The 17,467-nt window shown below is 55.7% G+C and overlaps 3 protein-coding genes across 8 annotated transcripts in view; 2 read left to right on the top strand and 1 right to left on the bottom strand.

Moving 5' to 3' along the window:
• Positions 1–88: 88 nt before the first annotated feature.
• TRMT1 (tRNA methyltransferase 1) lies at positions 89–7,410 on the top strand. Its single transcript, XM_053582247.1, is given in 17 exon segments — positions 89–279; positions 364–419; positions 670–818; positions 985–1,172; positions 1,718–1,833; positions 1,914–2,026; positions 3,769–3,917; positions 4,072–4,158; positions 4,235–4,304; positions 4,388–4,522; positions 4,612–4,697; positions 4,926–5,034; positions 5,135–5,211; positions 6,734–6,853; positions 6,944–7,073; positions 7,245–7,354; positions 7,356–7,410. Coding segments are annotated over 17 exon segments (1,872 nt in total). The 5' UTR covers positions 89–133; the 3' UTR covers positions 7,387–7,410.
• A 2,204-nt stretch (positions 7,411–9,614) lies between these two features.
• LYL1 (LYL1 basic helix-loop-helix family member) lies at positions 9,615–13,448 on the top strand. 2 transcript variants are annotated; one of them, XM_053582249.1, is made up of 4 exons: positions 9,615–9,746; positions 10,717–11,072; positions 11,160–11,251; positions 12,315–13,448. In XM_053582249.1, exons 2-4 carry the CDS (start codon positions 10,741–10,743, stop codon positions 12,728–12,730), a joined length of 840 nt encoding a protein of 279 aa, XP_053438224.1. In that variant the 5' UTR covers positions 9,615–9,746; positions 10,717–10,740; the 3' UTR covers positions 12,731–13,448. The 2 variants fall into 2 exon arrangements, with proteins under 2 accessions (XP_053438224.1, XP_053438223.1); XM_053582248.1 differs by lacking the exon at positions 9,615–9,746 and adding an exon at positions 9,871–9,979.
• Positions 13,257–17,467, bottom strand: part of NFIX (nuclear factor I X) — a 101,921-nt gene continuing 97,710 nt past the window's right edge. For all 5 annotated transcript variants that reach the window (XM_053582241.1, XM_053582244.1, XM_053582242.1 and 2 more), the window contains one exon: positions 13,257–17,398. In XM_053582241.1, the coding sequence (XP_053438216.1) occupies positions 17,384–17,398 (15 nt within the window). In that variant the 3' untranslated portion in view covers positions 13,257–17,383. The remainder of the gene's footprint in view (positions 17,399–17,467) is intronic.

Raw genomic sequence — 17,467 nt, 5'->3', positions numbered from 1 at the left:
TCTGGCGGGCAGAAGTGACTGTAGATGACCCACGTGAGAAATTCCGTGGCTAAGTCTCGCTCTCTGATCTGCCCATCTCCATAGAGCTTGGTTTACGGAGGGGGAGTCTCAAAGGCCGCTGAATCCAGCAGCGATGGAGAACGGCACCGGACTTTGCGCAGAAGAGCGCCCATGGGAGGTCCAGGAGACCACAGTCACCGAGGGGGCTGCCAAGATCGCCTTCCCCAGCACCAACGAGGTCTTTTACAACCCAGTGCAAGAGTTCAACCGGGATCTAACGTGAGCAGGGGAAGGGGTCAGCCTGGTTGAGTGGAGTGGTCAATGAGGATGAAGGGGTATGGGCTGATCCTCTGTCTCCCACAGATGTGCTGTGATCACGGAGTTTGCTCGCATGAAGCTTGCAGCCAAAGGAATCCAGAGTGAGTGGGGAGTTCCAGGTTCCTGGTGGGTTGGAGTCACACAAAGCTCTCTCCTTGCCTGGGCCTCTCTCTCCCCAAACCCCAGAAAGGCTCCAGCCACATAGTAGGCCCTGGGCTGTGCTCCCTCAGGCTTTCCCTAGGACCTTCGGTAAGATTTTCTTCCCTCATCTCTTGTATTCTGAAGATTAAGGGGAGGTTTCTCAGAAGGGGCTTTGATACTCCCTGACTTGTGCCTTTTGGGTGGTGGCAGTCAAGGTGCCAGGTGAGAAAGACCTGCAAAAGGTGGTTGTGGCCTTGTCGGAGCAAGAGGAGAAAAAGGTTGAACTGAAAGAGAAAGAGAGTGAAAACACAGCTCCAGGAGACCATTCTCGAACAGCCGTCGTAGGGGAGATTTGTGAGGTGGGACCTGAGCATAGGGGGTGGCAGCTCTGTAATTTAGTGGGTGGCAGAGGGAGGAGGGCTCCTGGAGGGGGAGAGCCATAGGAATTGGGTGATGGGAGCTCTTCGGGGTCCAAAAGAGGATGGAGATTGAGATGTGAGTGGGACTCCCTGCTTACTCCAACAGGAAGGTCTGCAGGTGCTGGAAGGCCTGGCAGCTTCGGGCCTACGTTCCATTCGATTTGCCCGAGAGGTGCCTGGACTCCGATCTGTGGTTGCCAATGATGCATCTGCCCGAGCCATAGATCTTATGCGCCGTAATGTGCAGCTCAATGATGTGGCCCACCTGGTACAGCCCAGCCAGGCAGATGCCCGGTAGGTTTGGGGCACCACAGCCTAGCATTGGAGCAAGGCTGCCTGAGCTCAAATCCTGGCTCCGTCATATTCTCACTGTATGACCTTAGGACTTAGCCTCTCTGAGCCTTAGTTTCCTTGTCTGTCAAATGAGAACAGTAGTTTTGTAGGGATTGGTGTGCTGATTAAATAATAGATAATGACTATGTAGCCCATACTCTGCCAGAAATAAGTAGCGTTTGGTTTGTTTCCTCATCTGCAAAGGGAAAAATAATAGTCCCCAGCCCATGGTGTTTTTTTTGGAGGATTACATGGTTAAATGTGTTAACAAATCTATAAACTGCTAAAACAATGCCAGGCATGTATGTCCTATCTCAATATTGGCCATTGTCATTGTCATTGTTGTAAGAGGCTAGACTAAGGCCCATCTAAGGAGGGTAATCATGCAGTTAATATATGGCCAAACCTGGGAAGCTGGTCCCTGAGTTCATTGCACTGTAACATGTATAGGGAACAGAGCAGGTAACTGCTGCAGAAGGCTGAGGACCTGGCCCTCTTGCACCCAGGATGCTGATGTACCAGCACCAGCGAATGTCAGAGAGGTTTGATGTCATTGACCTGGACCCCTATGGCAGCCCTGCCCCCTTCTTGGACTCAGCTGTGCAGGCTGTGAGTGAAGGAGGTGAGACTGGGCTGATGCTGGGGTATGGAGCCGGGCTTGGGGTGTTTGGAGGGTCCTCACTGTCCAGCCCCTCCCCGCAGGGTTGCTGTGTGTGACCTGCACGGACATGGCGGTGCTGGCAGGAAACAGTGGGGAGACGTGCTACAGCAAGTATGGGGCCATGGCCCTCAAAAGCCGGGCCTGCCATGAGATGGTGAGGGGTCCTGCCAGCTGGCCAGGGATCTCAGAGCTCTTGAGTTGTCTCTCTGACCCCCAGTATACCTTTCCACCCCTCAGACCCGCTCAGTTTCCTGCAGGCAGCTAGGGCCAGATCAGTCCCAGGTTATTAATGACTAGCACATTTTTAACTGGCATAGCTCCTAAGACCATGGTCTGCTAATCATGGGTATTTGGGGGCAGTGGCTTTGCCTAGGATTATAAGAGTGGGTGGATACATTATTCTAGTATTCAGTGCTATAATAACTTAAAAAAAATTTTTTTAGGTCATTTTTCCAGGTCTACAATTCAAATTCTACCTTTACTGGTGGCTCTGAGCAAGTGACTAAACTTTGCTTTTCTAGGGCTCAGTTGTTTTCTTTTTGTTTTGGAGTTTTTTTTGAGACAGGGTGTCACTGTTAACCCAGTCTGGAGTATAGTAGTGTCATCATAGCTCAATGTAACCTGCAACTCCTGGGCTAGAGTGATCCTTCTGCCTCAGCCTCCCAAGTAGCTGGGACTACAGGTACTCGCCACCACATCCAGCTAATTTTTCTTTTCTTTTTTTTTTTTTTTGGTAGAGACAGAGTCTCACTTTACTACCCTCGGTAGAGTGCTGCGACGTCACAGGACTCACAGCAACCTCCAGCTCTTGGGCTTCTGTGATTCTCCTGCCTCAGCCTCCTGAGCAGCTGGGACTACAGGCGCCCGCCACAGTGCCCGGCTATTTTTTGGTTGCAGTTCAGCTGGGGCTGGGTTTGAACCTGCCACCCTCGGTATATGGGGCCAGCGCCCTACTCACTGAGCCACAGGCACCACCCTAATTTTTCTATTTTAGTAGAGATGGGGGTCTCATTCTTACTAAGGCTGGTCTCAAACTCCTGGCCTTGAGCAATCCTCCTGCCTCAGCCTCCCAGAGTGCTAAGATTATAGGTGTGAGCCACTGCTCATGGTCTGGGCGTCAGTTTTTGCATCTACTTTAAAATGGGCATGATGATGGCCTGGCCCTCTTGTATTGCTGTGGGGATTCAGGAAGGCTGGAGCTATGTTGAGGGGCTGGGAAAGGAGGGGCCCCTGTGCTTGTTCTATAAAGGCTCTGTCTTCATGTCAGTTTGGGAAATGCTTCCTTTCCCATGTCAGAGTTTCCTGGCAGTTCTGTATCACCTAGTGTCCCCAATTCCTGCCCACTGCACCAGAACATAGGTCCTCTGCCCACGGTACTCAGTGCAAGGCTTGCTGATAGTGCTAATTGAAAGAGGTTCCATTTGGGCAGCACCTGTGGCTCAGTGGGTCGGGTGCCAGCCCCATATACCGAGGGTGGCGGGTTCAAACCCAGCCCCGGCCAAACTGCAACAAAAAAATAACCGGGCACTCAGGGGACTGAGGCAAGAGAATTGCCTAAGCCCAGGAGTTGGAGTTTGCTGTGAGCTGTGACAGCACTCTACTGAGGGTGATAAAGTGAGATTGTCTCTAAAAAAAAAAGAAAGAAAGAAATAGGTTCCATTTATTGGGCCTGTGCATTCCTTAGTCATTGAATGCCACCAGCAGGGCCATAGAGAGACAAGGACTGTTGTAATTTTGCAAATAAGGAAACTGAGACACACAGAGGTGGTGGTATTCACTTGTCCAGGGTCCTATAGCCAGGACTAGGTTTGGAACCCAGGGGGTCTAGCCCTGAGCCTGTGCTGGTGGTAGGGTGCCAGGGACAGTGGAAGGAGGATGACACCCGCCCACCCCCAGGCCCTGAGAATCGTCCTACATAGCCTGGACCTCCACGCCAACTGCTACCAGCGTTTTGTGGTGCCACTGCTCAGTATCAGCGCCGACTTCTATGTGCGTGTTTTTGTTCGTGTCTTCACTGGCCAGGCCAAGGTCAAGGCCTCTGCCAGGTCAGTTTGGTGGGGGGAAGGGTGATGAATTGAGGAGATAAGACCTTGCCTGGGATACTTGGGGATTTTAAAGGGGATTGAGCCAGTCCAAGGGAGAAGTTGGGATGTGGTGACCACACTGAGAACATGTGGTCACTCCTGGTACCCCCTACAGCAAGCAGGCACTAGTATTCCAGTGTGTGGGTTGTGGCACCTTCCACCTCCAGCGCCTTGGCAAAACATCAAGAGCCCCTGGCGGCAGGTGAGCAAAGGTATGTTGGGGAAGAAGGTGAAGGGGTATCCCAGTTGCTACCCCTTAACCTCCCCTCTCTGTGCAGGGTCAAGTTCTCTGCGGCCTGTGGTCCCCCTGTGACCCCCGAGTGTGAGTACTGTGGGCAGAGACACCAGGTAAAGCCAGGTCAGGGGAAGTGAGGACTATGCCAGGTGTTGCAGTCATGGTCCCTGGTCACCTGTCCTTTGTACATCTGCAGCTTGGTGGCCCTGTGTGGGCAGAGCCCATCCATGATCTGGACTTTGTCAGTCGTGTTCTGGATGCTGTAAGCGCCAACCCCAGCCGCTTCCACACCTCAGATCGGATCCGAGGGGTCCTGAGTGTCATCACTGAGGTGGGGGCCAGGCTGTCACAGGGAGGGGGCTCCACCTGTGCCTACTCATCTCTGCCTAAGCCCATCCCTTCCACTGCACCCCCTTGCAGGAGCTCCCAGACGTGCCTCTGTACTACACGCTAGACCAGCTCAGTGGCACCATCCACTGCAACACACCCAGCCTCCTGCAGTTGCGGTGAGGGGCCCTCTGGGGAGAGGAGGAGCCCTTTCTTAGCCACAGGGTAGCCTTGGGCATGTTGCACCATGGAGTTCAGGGCTTGTGCACATGTGCTTAGAAAAGAACTCAGGCTGTGAGTCCTCTCTGGGGGTTACTCTATTATGATCGCTGCTGTGTAGTTACCATGAGAAGTACAACTCGCCAATCCATGAGACAGGGGTGAGCCTGGGTCTTGCGGGTCCCTAGGTCAGCCCTCCTCCATGCTGGCTTCCGAGTCTCTCTCTCCCATGCCTGTAAGAATGCAGTGAAGACAGATGCCCCTGCCTCAGCTCTCTGGGACATCATGCGCTGCTGGGTGAGGCCAGGCTAATGGTGTAAGGGGTGGGAGGGCAGGTGGTAGTCACTTGGAGGCCCCTTGGGGCCAGCATGCACTGACCTCTGACCTCTAACCCCAGGAGAAGGAGTGTCCTGTGAAGAGGGAGCGCCTGTCAGAGACCAGCCCAGCATTCCGCATCCTCAGTGTAGAGCCCAGGTATAGGCACATTTGTGCAGAACGGGAACAGGGATGCCTGCAGGCATAGCAAGCACACACGTGTGCAAACAACACAGATACTTACCCATGCAGATACCTCATTTTTCAAGGGAGAACCAGAATCTGCTTTTTTTTTTTTTTTGGAGATAGAGTCTCACTTTATTGCTCTCAGTAGAGTGCTAGGGCATCATAGCTCACAGCAACCTCATACTCTGGAGGTCTCAGCCAATGTAGGCACACGGTCGTAAAATAAAATGTTTATTACCTGAATGAGAGAATCCCAGCATGGTCAAATACCTTGTGCTCAAGCAATTCTTTTGACTTAGCCTCCCAAGTAGCTGAGACTACAGGCACCCACTACAACACGCGGCTGTTTTTTTAGAGACAGGATCTCACTCTTTGCTTAAGCTGGTCTCTGAACGCCTGAGCTCAGGCAATCTACCTGCCTGGGCCTCCAACAGTGCTAGGATTAAAGGCATGAGCTACCATCCAGTGGGAATCTGCTTATTTTTTCCCATCCTGGTCTCTCTTCCCCACGCCTTCATTCACCTCACCATGTGATCCCCTCATAGCAGCGAGGGCATGTCCCTCCTCTGGTCAGGATCTTCTGTGGCTCCCAACTCACTCAGTAGAAGCCAAAGTTCTACCTGTAGCCCACCAGCTTGCTGTCATTTCCCTGCCCTCATTTCACCCTGCCTCTCCCTACTTTCTTATTGCACATAGATTTACTAGGGATAGTCCCACCTCAGGGCTTTTGCATGTGCTACTTCCTTTCCCTGGAACTCCTATCCCCAGTTCCCCCCATGGCTCTTCCCTCATCTCCAGTTCTTGTCTCCTCAGAGAAGCCTTCTGTCTTAGCACTGAACCTTCTCTGCATCTCCCTGTTCCCTCTACCAAAATGCTGATCTCCCACCCTGATACACAGTGTAATGTACTTATTTCTGATTTATTCTATTGCATGTCCATCCTCGCAACTCGAAAGTCAACATTACTGGGAGCAGCTTTTGTTTTTTTTGTTTTTTTCGGATACAGGGTCTTACTCTATCACTCAAGCTAGAGTGTGGTTGCATCATCATAGTTCACTGCAACTTCAAACTCCTGGGTTCAAGGGATCCTCCTGCCTCAGCCTCCTGGGTAGCTGGAACTTCAGGCATGCACCCCTACATCTGGCTAATTTTTTTTAGAAGTGTTAGTAGAGGTGGGTCTCACTGTGTTGCTCAGGCTGATCTTGAACTCCTGGCCTCAAGCAACCTCTCATCTCTGCTTCCCAGAGGGCTGAGATTATAGGTATAAGCCCCTGAGCTCAGCCCCAGAAGCAATTTTCTGTCCATTTTGCTCACTATCTATTCCCATCCCTGAGAACAATGTAGGCACATAGTCATAAAATAAAATATTTATTACCTGAATGAGAGAATCCCAACATGGTCAAATACCTTGTACTATAAGGAGATGGGTAGTCCATGCATACCTGCCAGGTAACTTTTGGCTGCCAGCCCCCCCACCTCTCACCCCACTTCCCCAGGCTGCAGGCCAACTTCACCATCCGGGAAGATGCTAACCCCAGCTCCCGCCAGCGAGGACTCAAGCGCTTCCAGGCCAACCCAGAGGCTAACTGGGGCCCTCGGCCCCGAGCCCGGCCTGGGTGAGTGGCAGTGTTGTGTGACTGGGGCTTGGCCAGAGCAAGGGAGGGCATAGGCCAGGTGGGGTCCCAGCTACCCATCCCCTTGCACAGGGGCAAGGGGGCCAGCGGAACTATAGAGGAGAGACGCAAGCTACTGCAGAATAAGCGCAAGGAGCTGGCTGAGGACCCAGCTCAGCGGGCTGCCAGGCTCAAGACATTTACTTGCAAGAGGTTCAAGGAGGTAAGGCACTTCCTCCTTTTCTCCCACTATGGAACATGTGAGTCCTCTTCTGGGCAACAAGAAATGAACTGGGGGAAACTGGAGCCAGGCAGGTGATTCTGGATCAAAGAAAGGAACCCGGTGGGGGCTTTGACCTCCAGGTGTGGGACATACCCACTGTCTTCCCACCAGGGCACTTGTCAGCGTGGGGACCAGTGCTGCTATTCCCACAGCCCCCCAACACCCAGGGCCTCTGCTGACGGGAGGCTCCCTGACTGCCAAGAGACCTCCAGCCAGAACCCTTGAGCCTGGGGCTGCCACAGGCCCAGAATAGACTGAACCAATAAAGAGATATCACCTTCCCCTGATTGTCAGTAGTCTTTATGGAGAAGCTGCCTGGGGTCGTTCTGTCCATGTGGCTGAGGGGCTCTGCCCAATGAGCCAGTTGTATGACTGGGGTTTGTTGTTTCTCTGTCCCTCGATTTTTAACTTCCCTGGGGAACTGTGTGCGTGTGCCCTTCTGGGGAGTTGTTCATCCCCGCCTGACTGGGCATTCTGTGTATATGGAGAGGGAGCTGGCCATCCCCACAGTAGTGGGACCTGCAGTAGTGGGTACTGAGTATTCCCCACCCACCCTGGAGCCAGCGCCTACGGTTTCTGCGGTGGCCACGGGGCGGCAGCCTGCATTAGCACCCACGGGGCTTCTGCTCCCTCGCCATCTAAAGTGGGCGTGGGCGCAGGGGTAGCTCCAGGCCCCGCAGCCCCTACTAGTCCCTCGCGGCCTGGTTTCTTTGGCCCAGCTCCCCTGGGGCCACCGTGGCGGAAGCCAGACCGAAACTAGGCTCCCTGTGCATCCGCCCCAGACCAGGTGCTTCCTGCCCTGCGGCCGAGGGGGAATGCGCACAGAGGGATGGGGCAGGCTCTGCCAGACATCGAGTACTGAGGAGGAGCTGCATCTCCACCCTCCCCCAGTGAAGGAGTTAGTAACATTAAAGGAGAGTCCTGGGAGGATCACCTCTCTGCCTCTTGCAACCTTTGTCCCCACTTAAGAAACTGGTCAAGGGCGGCGCCTGTGGCTCAGTGAGTACGGCGCCGGCCCCATATGCCGAGGGTGGCGGGTTCAAACCCAGCCCCGGCCAAACTGCAACAACAAAAAAATAGCCGGGCGTTGTGGTGAGCGCCTGTAGTCCCAGCTACTCTGGAGGCTGAGGCAAGAGAATCACGTAATCACAGAGCTGGAGGCTGCTGTGAGCTGTGTGACGCCACGGCACTCTACCGAGGGCAGTAAAGTGAGACTCTGTCACTACAAAAAAAAAAAAAGAAACGGGTCAAATCTTAGACCCTGTCTTGTAGGGTTAACTCACATGCTTAAAACTGGTTTCCTGGAGAAAAGGAGTGGATCTGTTGATTGTGGAGTCCTGGGCTTTGCCCCATTCCTGGCAGGGTGGTGGTAATGTCAGGGCTAGGTGCTTGCTTGGGGGCTCCTGCAGCCCCCCAGATACACAGGAGGCAAAGTATGACTGCCCCAGGTGGGTGGCAGTCGTGTGGCTACTGCTACCTAGCCAGCTGTGACCAGAACGAGTCCTTCTCTGAAGTTTCTGGGGAATCTTGAATTTCATCATGCAGTTGCTGTGGGATGAGAGCCAGGAACCACAAAGTTGGAGCTATGTGATCTTGTGGTCAAGAGGCTCAGAAGTGTGGGGACCCTTTGGGGCATCTACTGCAAGGTCACACCAGCCCTGGCGCCCTAGGAAGTCCTGCTCCACCCCGCCCCCACCCCCCAGCTGTAGCACTTCGTCTCCCTCTCTTGGGCCTGGACATGTGTTGTGGGTAGTGCACTGAGGGCCTGGGACACCTGCCCAGGCTGGGGATCCAAGAACAGACTGTTAGAACTGTCCCCTCTCAGGCACCCCACTCTCAGATGGGGGTGACAGAAAGGCCAGGAGGGGTTCTGTAAAAAGAGGAACCAGGCAGGGTAAGGAGGAGGTGGCCCCTGGGTCACGAGGCCTCAGTGGAGTGGAAAGGGCCCTCCCTCACCATCAGCACTGACACTGGGGCAAGGGATGTTCTAAGCCAGAGGGCTGACCCGGAGGCTGCAGCTTTCCTGCCTCAGTTTACCCTGTGCATGCATCTGGGCACTCCCTCCACCCCCCAGTTGCCTGCTGAGGCCAGGGACCCCAATAGACCTGGGCCCCTCCAGCAACTAGAGGAGGGAATAGTGAGGACCTGAGGAGTGACAGCTCAAGTCCAGCCCACCTCAGCTGGCCAGGGGCGGAACCCAGAGGCTGGCGCTAGGAGATCCCCGCCCTCCGGCTTCCTCCGGGGTCAGCCGGGCTCCTTATCAGGCGCGGCCAGGCGGCCAGGCCCTTATCTGCTCTGGCCCAGCATCCTCTGGCTGCTGCGCCCGGAGGGGGGTGAGAAGGAGGAAACCGGACTGCCAGGTCAGGGAGAGGGTGGGCAGCCTGGGAGCCACTCATTTTCCCTGAGGGGACCTATACTGCCACGGATGGCTGCTCCTGCCCCAGCCCTCCGAGTCTAGGAGTGCGGCCCAAGACTGGGCAGAACGGGGCAGCCTGGAGCACAGAGCAGGACAGCGAATGTTGGCCTGACACTGGAAACTGCATCCTGACTCAGACTGCCAGCCCTGATGAGACAGAGCCAGGGCACTCACAAGGCTGCAGGAACAGCGCTGGGGTAAGAGGGGAGAAAGCCTGAAGGTGCCCTGATTCAAGGAAGGTAGAGTATGGGCGTGGGGGGGACTGCATTCTTTTATTCATTTATTCATTCAGCAGCAGGGAACCACTAAGTGAGGGGCCAGGCCAGCCTCCCCACAGCCTACCTGAGGAAAACAGGGCAGAGGGCCAGGAATCTCACACCCAGGCTCTAGAGTCAAGAGTGAACAGGATGTCAAAGCAGCCTGCAGAAGTGTGGGTGCTGGCATGGGTGGGGGATTCCAGAACCACAGGGAGGATTGGACTGGGCAGTGGAGTCACTGGGGATCCTAAGGTCAGCATTTGAGGTCATTGAATCAGTAGAGGGATCACAGAGTTAGTAAAGGGGACATTTTTAGCAGGGGTGGGGGTTGCTAGAGCCATTATTGAGAATCTCCAGGGTCAGATGTGAAAGCAATGGGAAGAAGGTGCAGAGGGTCAGCCTTGGGGAAGGGGTCAGTGAAGGGTCAGAGATAATCTTGGAGGGATTCCAAGGTCACATGGTGTCAAGAGTCACAATGAGGGATCTCAAGATCATATCTTCAGATGTGTCGGTTACAGGGCCAATCTTGGGGTTTCAGGGCATTCCAGGATCAGTCAGGGGCTTCCTGCCTTGTCCTCTCTCCAAGCTGCAGGTGAAAGGGAATTCTGGAAGAAGGGAAATTTGCTTAGAGGCAACGGAGCCCCTTAGAGGCCACAAACAGTTTAGAGATAGTACTACCAGGCTTAGTGCTACCTAGCACCTCAGTGGGTACGGTCTTGTGTAGGACCCTGCTACTGATGTAATGACCTCAATTGTTGACCCCTGGCAGCTTCCAGGCCCACTCCCATCTGCCTTTACCCATCAAATGCCCCCCCTTCCCCCTCCCCCTTGGTTGAGGGCTCTCTTAGGCTAAGCCAGTGGGAAGGTGGCACCTGTTCCACCTCCCCACTCGTTTCCTTCCTTCCCACAGGTGAGCACCCCCACCTCGGGGTCCATGTGCCCACCCCAGGCCCAAGCAGAGGTGGGCCCCACCATGACTGAGAAGGCAGAGATGCTGTGTGCCCCCAGCCTGGTGCCCACCTTGTCACCTAAGCCTGTATCACCTGGGCCCCCACAGGCAGAGGAAGTGAGCCCCCAAAGCTCATCACCCCCCAGGTTGCCCCCTGGGGTGCCAGTGATCAGCCTAGGACATACCAGGCCCCCAGGGACAGTCATACCCACCACAGAGCTGAGCACCCTACGGCCCCCCTTGCTGCAACTTTCTGCCCTAGGACCCACCCCACCTGCTTTGGCCCTGCATTACCACCCTCACCCCTTCCTCAACAGGTCAGTGGAAAGCTGGGGTGGGAGTAGGGGGAATTAGGGGCCAGGGTCCTTGCCTATAAGGCATTAGTGACTCACAACCCCTTACAGTGTCTACATTGGGCCGGTTGGACCTTTCAGCATCTTCCCTAGCAGCCAGCTGAAGCGGAGACCAAGCCACTGTGAGCTGGACCTGGCTGAAGGTAAGTGTGGGTGCAGTGAAGGACTGGCCATCTCTGCATGGACTCATGTCTGTACAGGAGAGGTGCTTCCAGCACACACAGAGGACAGCCCACACATGTTATAACCTATGTGCAAAATCACAGCCCTCCTTGCCAGGCTCCACAAAACCACCACCACCCACCAAGCCAAGCCTCATCACCACAAAGAGACATGGCAAAACAGAGCATGCCACAACAGGGCATGGGAGCCACAAAATGACAGCTCCACTGGAATGTACAGCCATGAAGGAGACAGGCATCACACCAAAGTCACATGAAAGAGAGCCACAGGGTCAAAACCACTCTTAACACAGCCACACACCCACAACCACATGGCAGTGTCGCACACAACCACAGCCATCAGATATACAAGTCAAACAGCCACACAAGATGCTGATAGAACCAAAGTCACAACAAGAGGATCTTTCTTGATGATGAGCACACCCGGGCACAAACAGATACACTCAGAAATCAGGGGCCACAGGACAGCTCCCGGAAGTTAGCAATAGGACCTTTCTCTAGGGAATTCCAGCCATTGACATAAAGGTGCCTCCAGTCACAGGTACAGCAGGCCCCTGCCGTCCCCAACCTTGGACCTGTGACGATCCTTGTCTAAAAGTACTCTTGGAGGGCGGCGCCTGTGGCTCAGTCAGTAAGGCGCCAGTCCCATATGCCGAGGGTGGCGGGTTCAAACCTGGCCCCGGCCAAACTGCAAAAAATAGCCGGGCGTTGTGGCGGGCGCCTGTAGTCCCAGCTACTCGGGAGGCTGAGGCAAGAGAATCGCTTAAGCCCAGGAATTGGAGGTTACTGTGAGCTGTGTGAGGCCACGGCACTCTACCGAGGGCCATAAAGTGAGACTCTGTCTCTACAAAAAAAAAAAAAAAAGTACTCTTGGAAAGGGGGTAACTACACTTGGATCGCTTGGGTGGAGAAAACGCCGGTCCCCTGCTTGGGCTTAAATCCCCAAGAGGGTCCAACATGCTTGAAGTGAGAGCAGGAGGGGTGCCCTCTGGGCCTCAGCGCCAACCTTGAACCCTATCCACAGGGCACCAGCCCCAGAAGGTGGCCCGGCGCGTGTTCACCAACAGCCGCGAACGCTGGCGGCAGCAGAACGTTAACGGTGCCTTCGCGGAGCTCAGGAAGCTGCTGCCAACACATCCGCCCGACCGGAAGCTGAGCAAGAACGAGGTGCTCCGCCTAGCCATGAAATACATTGGCTTCCTGGTGCGGCTGCTGCGCGACCAGGCGGCTGCCATGACCGCAGGCCCCACCGCATCCGGGTCCCGCAAGCGGCCAACGCACAGAGTCCCAGTCGACGGCGTCCACCAGGGATCCGTACGCAAGGCTGAGGTGACCACGAGCTCGCAGCCCGGGCCCTCCGCCGACCCCGACGGCAGCCCGGGTGGGGCGGCTCAGCCCATCAAGATGGAGCAATCAGCTGTGAGTCCGGAGGTACGGTGACCCCACGCGGCGAGGCTCTGAGCCCGAGGGCACCGGGGACTCAGACCAGGGCCGTCCAGGAAAGGGCCGACCTTGCGCTGCGCCTGATCCCCAGCAAACTCGCCTAGTGAGGACGTCCCCGACGGGGCAAGTTTTCAAGGGCCTGGAAGGGTGACCGTCGCCCCCTGGAGTCCCAGAGACCTTTTATTTAAGAATCACCCACCGCCTATTGCAAGTGGCCCATTGCAAGTGTCTCTTTCCCAGAGACGAGGTCAGCCATCCAACATGGTAGAGCGGTGATCGGACTAAGTGGTGTCTCTTTTTTTTCGGGGCTGGGGTCACGTGGAAGCGGGGAGTTGGGGGTGTTAGGGAGGAGCTGAGGAGCCTTTGCCCTTCTCACTGGCGCCCCCTCCCGGAATGCTAGGGACAGACGCTCACCAAGGGCTCCTGCCGTGCGCCTGGCTCATAGAGAGAAGCGCGGAGTCCACACAGTGTACGCAACCCGTCGGTCCCGCATGGCCGCGCCAGCAAAGGCTCAGACGCACTTGCTTTTGTTTTTCTTTATTTCTTTATTTCACATACACATTAGCCATTCAATGGAGAAGCCGGAGAGAGTCAGGCAAAGATGGTATAACAGAAGCGCAGTGACGGGGGCGGGGCAGGGCGGGGCAGGGCGGAGAGGGAACAGACGGGCTGGCTGCCTACTTGCATTCCGCTAGGACACTGAAAACCCAGAAAACAAAACAGACAGTAAACTACCCTTGTTTCTTAATGTATCTCAGTGCAGAGACGGGGTGGAGGGCAGAGAGAGGGGGAGACCAGGCTGAAGGAGGAGCAGAGGGAGGGGACGCTAAGGGGGAAGCACACCAAATCCATTAGTACTATATATAGAGATACTCGTATATACTGCGTTTCTTAGCCTAAGAAGAAACTTGTTTGACGGGACGGGCGGCCTTTGCGGTCCGCGATGCTGGTGCTGGTCGGGCGCACGGATCTCCCCGGAGGGGCTGAAGCGGGGCTGGCCCAAGCTGGCTTGCGGCGGGAGGGGGGGCGCCCCAAGGGTAGGTGGGGTGGGGGAGCAGAGGTGGGGCTGGGGTGCCCCTCGGGCTCTCGATTGGGGGACGAAATTCTCGTGACTTTATTGCTCCTTTATTTTCTCTCGTGTGTGTGTGTGTGTGTGTGTGTGTGTGTGTGTGAGGGGGGAGGGTCTGTCCAGCACGGTCGGGGTGGGGAAGCGGTGGGTCGTCTGAGCCACCCAGCCCCTCTGGGACCCAGAGCGCGGCGTCCGCTCCGCCAGCACGGGGGTGAGAACAAGGCACTAGGTCGGCCGGCCAGCGCGGGGGCGGGTGTGTAAGGCAGTCGACAGGGCTGGTTGCAGGGTAGGATGGGCCGGGGCGGGGCGGGACTGTGTGCGGGGCCGTGTGCGTGCGTGCGTGCGGGCACCGGCCTGGGCAAAGCGACCTGTCAGCGTGGCTGGTCCTGTCCTGGAGCGTCGAGCCTTCCCAGTGTTCCCCGGAGGGTGCCGGGGATGGGAGAAGAGATGTTGAATGGGGGGCGCTGGGAACGGGGTGGGGGGTAAACTACCAACTTGCTGAGCGTGCTCCTGATAATGCTGGTGAGGGTCAAGTTGGTGTCTGGCTCAAAGAAGGGCGCTCAGGGGCGGAGAGGGAGGGAGGGAAAGGACGTTTGTTGGTTGACATTGACCTCTGCGGGGGAGGGGCCGGGGACCCCCGCCGCGCCCCAGTGCCCAAACGGGGATGGGGCGAGGAAGGGGCGCTGAGCCCCAGGAAGGGGGCGCCCGGGGAGACCCGCGGCCGGAGCAGCCCAGCCGCTGGGTGCACGCCGCTGTCCCGTTCCGTTAAACTCAACAAAGGGATATGCGTGTTCCTAACAAGTGCAGGATATTTAATTGATTCATAAACTTATGTATAATAGTTTGTGGGTTCTTTAAAACGTACTTTATAATGTAAGAAGCACCAGGGTTTTTATGTTTAATTATCTTAAAAGTAATTTTCTCTCGTCCTTTTCCTTTTTGATCTAGTGTTGGTTGAATTTTTAAATGTCGAGGTGTTTTTTTAAAACTCTAAATGTGAACGTTTCCTTCAGCCCTCCCACCGAAACCGAGAACGAACGACGAAACAAATAAAAACCCCAGATCATCCTCGTCAACGCAGGAAAACGACTTAAAAAAAAAAAAACTGAAACGAACAAAAAAAAAATAATAAAAGGAAAAAACACTCAGCTTTCGTTATCCCCGCTCAGGGCGGGGCAGGCCCGGTTCTTTTAGCGTCCCCAGAGCCGCGAGGACATTACAACAAAAATAGAATTTTTTTTTCTTAACAATCTCTTAACATACAAAGATAGGAAAACTCTGATGCATTGCACTTGGTTCAATGAAAAAAAAAGTTCATTTCCCCCATATATATTTTTGTGGGTTTTTTTTCTCTCTCCTAACACGTCCCCACATCTCCTGTCGCCCTCATTGCCCCTCACAACACCACTTGGGAAAGGAGCAGCCCCACCCCACCCACCCCCCACCCGCCCTGGCAACCCCGCCGAGCACGCTCTGCCCGGGCCCAGCTGGCCTGCAGCTTCCGACCTTGCCCGGGCGGGCGCCCAGCATATTCCGGCTCCCGCGGGCCCAAAGCGCCCGAAGCCCTGTCTTCGAGGGAAGGGCGCGTGCGGCCGGGCAGTGAGCCCCTTCGCTTCGCTCTCAGCTCTGACCCTGTTTAGCCAACCGAACTGAAAAATCATTGCACTTTGACCGCGCGTCAAGCCCGGCCCCCCCGGCCCCCCACCCCCGGGACCTTACCCCCCCCGCCCCGGGAGGTCCCCGCGGGATCCACTGCCGCTCAGCCCTAGGATCCTTCCACGCTGAGAAGGGTGAGGCCTCGCTCAACTTCCAATAAAAGCTACCCCTAGAAGCAGCCACCTCTTGGCTTCCTGCTGGGCAGGAGGCTACTACCCGTGCAAGCCCCCTTAGCCCCAGGTCGTGGCCCTCCTCCCTTCCCCAAACGGTCCCCTTTCTTCCCGCCTCTCTCCGCCTGCTCAGGGCCACAGCCTCACAAACAAGATTCACAATAAATAAACCCCATAACCCACCCACACGTGGTGCAATGTTGGATTGACTGACTTTCAGAGGATCCTGACCTGTGCTTTGTGTTTTCATACAGTTAAGAAAGAGAAGAGAGAGGCACAAGGACTCGAGAAGGGGGCTAGGGGAGACGCGAGGAGGAGGGAGTAAGGCACAGAAAGACAAGCCAGGGGGGCCAAGTCACACCCTGGAGGGGGCTGGGCGTGCTCATGCTCCCCTCCCTCCCAGGGGGGCTTCTGAAGACCCTCTGGACAGGCCCCCCCAACTATCCCTTAGGGGAGGAGGGGACTGGGGGGGGAGAGCTACTTCCTGTGGTGTGTTACTAAATTGTTCCCAAATTGCTCAAATGGAGAAGTTCCCAATTCCAACAGCAAAAGACCCAAACAATGCCCCACCCCTAAATAAAGAGTAAAGACATTACAGCTAAAACCCAGAGAGAAGTGGCCGAGGGGGTAGCGGGTAGGTGGTGGTGGGGGCACAGAAAGCTCCAAAACACTTTTGAAAAGGACAACACCCAACACCCTCCAATGGAACTGAAAGTCGGCAAGCAGGACGCCTACCTAGGCGCAGGTGGTGGCTTAGCGACGGCAGTGGCGGCTGCCTGTTCTTCCTCGCTCAGCTCCGGGGTCCCCTTTCTGCTCCACTCTCCGGCCTGGCCCCAGCAGGGCTATCTGCGTGAGGGGCAGGGCAGGGGCCGATGGGGCGGAGCTAGGACACCTGCATGCAGGGCTGGGGGTGGGGGCGACCTGGGGCCCAACTCCGTTCCCTCAAGGCTTGGCTGAAAGGAGAGAGACGCAGAAGCCTGACCCAGGCTGGAACAAGGCCGTCGAGAGCATTCTGACTTTATCCTACGGACTGTACAGAGGGGTCCGGCCCGGGGAACTGTCCCTGCGGCTCAGAGTGGGTAGCAGAACACCCTCCATTCTGAGCTCCTGAAGCTAGCTCCAGGGGTCGCTCCCTGCCCGCCTGGGGGCTTTTAGCCTGAGGGTGGGGCAAGGGAAGTGGAGGCTGTCCTCCCAGCCTGGTCCAGAGCAGCTGGAGGAAGAAGCCGGAGCCCGGGCAAAAAATGAGAGAGGAAGGGGCGGAGTCTGGGGGGAAGAATCTGCGGGACCTACACTCCATCATCTTTACAAGCTGGTCCTCCACACTCCCTAGGGTGGGGTTCGCCTAGGAAGAGTGTGAGTGGGGGCGAGGCCCCTTCAGAACTGTGCTGGTTGCTTTGTTTGGGGACTTTGTTCCTTCCCCAGAAGGCCAGGACGGGTGGGCAGTGGAGGAAGGTAGTTGCATCCTTTCTTTCTGTCCTCTACTTGACAGAGTCTATGTCGCTTATTTCTTTCTGCTTGCCTGCTGGTACACAGCTCCACCGAGACCCCTTCAGAGGGCTCTCCAAGAACTGGGCTGTTTCTGGGGCCCGCGGGGGTCCCCGGGCTGGAGGAGAGAAGGGCTGAGTGGCTGACGACGTCTAATCTTTGCTTTTCGGTGGGACTGGGCTGGGCTGGGGGATTTTTCCATGTCTTAAAATTTCTTCTCCCCCCTTTTGAGGAACCTCTTCTTTTCATTTTGTTCTTTTGTTGATCTTATCAGAGGAACCAGGACTGAAAGAAAACAAAAAAGAAGTGATATTGAGAACAGCTGGGGCAGGTCCCATCTCACTTCCACTTGGC

The sequence above is a fragment of the Nycticebus coucang genome, chromosome 3 (assembly GCF_027406575.1).
Source record: "Nycticebus coucang isolate mNycCou1 chromosome 3, mNycCou1.pri, whole genome shotgun sequence".
Lineage (NCBI taxonomy): Eukaryota > Metazoa > Chordata > Mammalia > Primates > Lorisidae > Nycticebus > Nycticebus coucang.
Note: the sequence above shows the minus strand (reverse complement) of the source record. Positions and strands in the feature narration are given on the sequence as shown.